The 5,691-nt window shown below is 46.0% G+C and overlaps 1 protein-coding gene across 5 annotated transcripts in view; it reads right to left on the reverse strand.

Annotated features, from left to right (window-relative positions):
* Positions 1-5,691, reverse strand: part of SGSM2 (small G protein signaling modulator 2) — a 75,135-nt gene that overhangs the window by 7,544 nt on the left and 61,900 nt on the right. For 3 of the 5 annotated variants that reach the window (XM_069089639.1, XM_069089637.1, XM_069089634.1), the window contains 4 exons: positions 2,631-3,020; positions 2,122-2,258; positions 1,039-1,121; positions 572-681 (listed from right to left, as the gene is read on the reverse strand). In XM_069089639.1, the coding sequence (XP_068945740.1) occupies positions 572-681; positions 1,039-1,121; positions 2,122-2,258; positions 2,631-3,020 (720 nt within the window). The remainder of the gene's footprint in view (positions 1-571; positions 682-1,038; positions 1,122-2,121; positions 2,259-2,630; positions 3,021-5,691) is intronic. The other 2 variants (XM_069089638.1, XM_069089635.1) reach the window with 1 other exon arrangement.

Below are 5,691 nucleotides of genomic sequence, written 5' to 3' on the forward strand. Positions count from 1 at the left end.
TTACCACTATTACTACCACTACTACCACTATTACTACCACTACTACTACCACCACTATTACTGCCACTACCACTATTACACATTTAAAAATGAAAGCAAATTACACCTATAAGCTGTTTAAAAAATGTATTTGTACAATGATTTTTGCTGTTTGTACATCCCCAGAGTGTTATATACAGAAAGAATTTGATATATGATTGTTGACTTGAGAGGCTCATCATACCTCTCAGGATTCTAGCAAATATTTATTAATTACCTACAGCATGCAAAGCAACTTACTAGGAACTAGGGCAGCTATAGCATTCACTAAAGAGGGGGGAGCACATTATTGAGCATCGATGACCAAGGAGAACTCCATCGGGAAGTCCAGAGCCCTGGCTTCTATCCCTAGCTGTGTGATCTCAGACAAGCCCCTTCCCCTCTCAGGACCCCAGTTTCCTTCTGAGAACATGAAAAGGTTGAACTAGTTGCTCTCTACAGCCCGTCGAACGATTCATGATCTCAGCCTAGAGATACGGGTGTGACAGCTCCAAGTGAGGACTCTGGCAGGTGGCGGGGTGGTGGCACCTACCTGGATGAGTGAGCGCATGTTGGCAAAGTGTGTGTCCATGGCCCCGCCATTGGGGAAGTTCTGGTTCATCCTCTTCATGAGTTGGCTGAAGCAGCTGTAAGCCAGTTGATCTGATGGGAGAGTGGGTATTGGGGCCGCCAATGAAGGGAGGGCATTACTACCTTGGCCATCCCCCAGCATGTTCTGAGGCCTCTGAGCCCAAAACATCATCTCCCCCACCCAAACCTCAGGAGACTAGCATGAGGTAGGAACCAGATTAACACTTCAAAGAATAAGAAACTGAGATCCAAAAAGCTGAACCCAGCTCTCCTAGAACTGACTTTGCATCTTCTCTGGCTTGAGGGGCCAATAAGATAAAGGGACACCAACCCCACCCCCATCCTGCCATCACCACCCAGGACCCCCGAGTACCAAGTCCCAGTCACCACTCTCCCTCCCACTTCTCTTGGGCTCCCAGGAGCTCTCACCATTGTCGAGGATGACCATGAGGGGTGCCAGCAGGTCACACATGCCCTGCACATAGCCCACATCCAGATGCTCCCATACATAGCTGTGAGACCCAGGAAAGAAGAATTAGTCAACGAGACTCATCCCCAGGTTCAGGCCCACTCTGTTTCCCAATCAACTCAACAAACACGCATTTATTAAGCACTTACTATATACTAAAAATTGTGTTAGGATTTTTTTTTGGAAGAAGAGAAGGACAAGGAGGAGAAGAAAGAGAAGAAGAAACCATTACCATGATCACACAGGAAAGAAATAGCCATCTTCTCTCCTCCTATTCTGTGCCTTAACGGTCTGTTGCTGGTGAAGGGGGGCAGTCTGGCTAATCTAGCTATGTCTACTGAAGCAAGTAGGGTGGGAAGGGAGATCCTGGGCACCCTGGGGTTGGGAGCTGCCAGCTGTCTGGGCCTCTGGAAGCTGATCAGTGAAGGACTGAGTGAAAGCCTCCCACCCCTGAGTCTTCTCTTCTAAAAACCAGGGAACACCTAACATCCTGGCAGGTTGACTGAAGCCTCCCTGTGAGGACCTCTGCCCAAAGCCACTGGTCCTCATCTCTCTAGATATGCAGGGTTGTCCATTGAGCCAGAACCTTAGAGGCCATGATGGGAAAAAGAGATTTAGGGGGCTTGCCATTCCTCTTCTGTCCCCCTTAGGATCCCTCCTTTTCACCCTCAAATTTCTCAGAGCAAGAAACCACCTGGGAGGAGAGCACTGGCCTCACTAACCTGCTGTGTGATCTTGGGTTTGTCACTTAACCTTCTGGGGCCTCAGTTACCTCATTTGTTAAATGAGGTGGTTAGACTAGATGACGTCGAGTCAAATCCCAGCTTTGCCACTTACTACTCATGTGACAAGTCATTTACTCTCTCCAGGTCTGTTTCCTAATAAAGTGAGGTGTCTGGACAAGATGACCTCTCCTACAATCTCTAGGACTCTCCCTAGCTTGAACATTCCCAGGTTCCACCATAGAAGCTCCAATCCATGAACCTGGAGCTCTCCCTCCCCCCTTCTTGGCTCCCCCTGAGCCTCCCCCCAGCCGCCAGCACCTGCACATGATGTTCCGAAGCTTCTCCAAGTTGGTGGGTGTGAAATACCAGTAGTTTCGGTCACACCGTTGCACGTCCTTGTCGATCCGGTGGAGGTTCAAGGCCACAGTGTCCAGTAACTCTATCTGAGGGAGGACCTGAGTATCCGTCAGTGTTGGGCTTCCCTGGCCTTTATTACTGGCCCTTCCCCCTCAATCAAGTTCTTCTTTATTACTGGTCCCACCCCAGGCAAGTTCCTTAGAGGACAGGGATGGGTAGGAGAGACTTAACCAAAGGAACTTATGCCCTGGATATGTGCAGAGAAAAAAATCAGCCCCCATCTGCCAGGCTCTGTGAGACTGCTCACACTCAGAGGCAGGCGGATGAAGTAGATGACCATGGGAGGTCCCTCTAGGAGCCTAGAACTCTCAATAAAGCTGCTCTGGGCTTCCCGGGCAGTGAGGAGGGTGTCTGAGCCACTGAGACGCAAGGACAGGGGTAGGGGCAGTGGGAAGGGGATAAGCACGTACAGTGTAGGCAGCAGCACAGACAGCAGGGAGTTCCTCCCCTGCGCCCAGCTCTCTAGACTGCGGAGTGTCCTCCTGGGTTGGGTCTGGGGGCTCATAGAGGGAGCCTCGGGGCCCAGAGGCAGATTGGTCCAGCTCCTCCTCCTCCCCTTGGTCTTCTTCCTCAAAGCCCACACTCTGCCCATCATCAATGCTGGACTGGACTCCAGAAGCCACCGAGTAGTTGCGGGAAGATGGCAGCCCTGAGTCTGGGGAGTCAAATTCCACAGAGTGCTGCTGTTCCACTATGACGGTGCCTGGCGTTCCTGCCATTGGCGCCGTATCAGCCACAGAATCTTCAGGGCCCTTTGGTCCCATATCAGGGGGATCCATCTCATCCACGGACATGAACACCTAGTGCGGAAGGAGAGGGTAGTCATGTTATACATGGGTTATAACATCCAGTGAGGCCAACTAGTCTAACTGATGGGGAAACTGAGGTCTTTGGAGGTTAATGGCTTGGTGCTAAGTGGTAGTTAGGGATCAAACTCAGTTCCTGTGAAAGGGAATTGGGCGCCCTTTCCGCTGGACCATTCTTTCTCCCTCAGAGCTTTACATTTGTCCAGTGGCTCTGGAATCACTTTTCATTAATGGTCTACCTTTCCCTAGTCCACTTCTGGAAAGACATTCTCTAAAATGGCATTGCAGGCAGTTCCTTGCCCATTGTGGACAAAAAGCACCAATGCCCTGTTTTCCTGTTTCCCATCTCTCTGGCATAGGTTGTGATGTTGTTCACACTGAGGCTGGCTCAGAGCCACATGACCCAGCCTCTGGCAGAGTGGGTAAAGAGTAATTAGAATCTGAGCAAACATTTGAACATAAAAGGTCTTCCCTTGGCCCTGGTCCCTTTCCCTCCTTCTCTAGGAATACTCTAGAAGCTTTAACCTTAGGATGCTGGAAACAGGGTTGAAGCATTCACCCCCCTCCTGTCGACTCTAAGGTTGTCTAGCCAGACTGTATGGTGGCACACTAGCCTATGAGTATCTGAATCAATGGGACCAATCCAAGCCCAAAGAATGGTAGCACTGCCTCTAAGACAGGGGCTCTTAACCTATCATATGTCCTGGACTTCTTCGGCAATCTAATAAACCTTTTCTCAGAACCAAGTTTTTAGAAAATTGAAGAAAATGCTATTTCAGTTCAAAATGAAAATAAATATATATATTTTCCCATCTAAACTCACAGAAATCTTTTGGGAACCCCTGCTCTGGTGGATGTGAAGAAACTACCAAATACTTCTATTTAGGGGAGGCTAGGTGGTGCAGTGAATAGAGCACCGGCCCTGGAGTCAGGAGGACCTAAGTTCAAATCTGGCCTCAGACACTTGACACAATTACTAGCCGTGTGACTTTGGGCAAGTCACTTAACCCCAACTGCCCTCCAAAAAGCAAAAAAAAAATTACTTCTATTTATAGGCCCAGCTGTGGCCAGTGAGACCTGATCACTTGAAGTCTCTGGTCCTGTGGTCAACCTTGGAACAGCGTTTATGTCTATTTGGTTCTGTGAGAAGGTATCCTCTTTTCCCCAACTGATAAATGGTCAAAGGATACGAACAGGCAGTTTTCAGAAGAAGAAATCATAGTTATAGTTGTGAAAAAATGCTCTAAATCACCATTGATTAAAAATGAAAAGTAAAACAACTCTTAGGTACCAGCTCACTCTTATCAGATTGCCTAATATGACAGAAAGGGAAAATGATAAATGATGGAGGATATGTGGGAAAATAGGGGCACAATTTGGAATTATGTCCAAAGGGCTTTATAACCCTTAGGACATATACACAGTTTTATATACTGTGTATACCCTCTGACCCAGCAATATCACTACTAGGTCTGTATCCCAAAGAGATCAAAGAAAAGAGGAAAGGACCTATATGTGCACAAATATTTATAGCAGCTCTTTTTGTGGTGGCATATTGAGGCGATGCCCATTAATTAGGGAATGGCTGAACAAGATGTAGTACATGAATATGATGGAATACTATTATGCTATAAGAAATAATGAGGGGGATCATTTTCAGAAAAACCTGGAAAGATTTATATGAACTCAGGCAATATGAAATAGGCAGAAATGGGAGATCCTTGTATACATTAACAGAACATTATAACAATGATCCAACACCAAAAAATGTTATCTACCTCCAGAGAAAGAACTGATGATCTCTAAGTGCAAAGTGAAGCATATTTTTAATTCTTTATTTTTCTTGCTTTTTTGACAACATGGTGAATATGGAGATATGTTTTGCATGATTTCACATGTATAATTGATATCATATTGCTTGCCTTCTCAATGGGCTGGGGAAGGGCAGGAGGCAGGAAGAGAATGTGGTACTCAAAATTTTACAAAAGAATGATATGAATAAATTATCATTTAAAAAAAGGCATCCTCTGTTATTAAACTGCTGAAATCAAAGACGAGAGTTGCCATTAGTGACATATGATTCAGAGTCAGAATTAAGTTTTGTGCCCTTAATAAATACCCAGCTGGATCCAGCCATTCTGGAGAACAATTTGGAACTCTGCCCAAAGAGCTATAAAACTGTGCATACCCTTTGATTCAGCAATACTACTGCTAAGTCTATATCCCAAAGACATCTAAAAAGGGGGAGGGAAGGACCTATTTGTATAAAACTATTAATAGCAGTTCTTTTTGTGGTGGCTAAGAATTGAAAATTGAAGGGATACCCATCATTTGGGGAGTGGCAAAACGAGCTGCGGTCTATAAGAAGTGTCAGCAGAATGATTTCAGAAAAACCTAGAAAGACTTACATGAAACTGACACGAAGAACCAGGAGAACATTGTACACAGTAACAGCAATAGTGTATGATGAAGAACTGTAAGTGACTTTGCTATTTTCAGCAATAAAATGATCCAAGACAATCCCAAAGGACTCATGATGAAGCATGCTATCCGTCCCCAGAGAAAGAATTGATATTGTCTGAATAAAGACTGAAGCATGCTATCTTCCTTCCTTCCTTCCTTCCTTCCTTCCTTCCTTCCTTCCTTCCTTCCTTCCTTCCTTCCT

The sequence above is a fragment of the Petaurus breviceps genome, unplaced genomic scaffold (genome assembly GCF_028583685.1).
Source record: "Petaurus breviceps papuanus isolate PSGF00001 unplaced genomic scaffold, PetGlider_PUasm1.0 186, whole genome shotgun sequence".
Classification (NCBI taxonomy): Eukaryota; Metazoa; Chordata; class Mammalia; order Diprotodontia; family Petauridae; genus Petaurus; species Petaurus breviceps.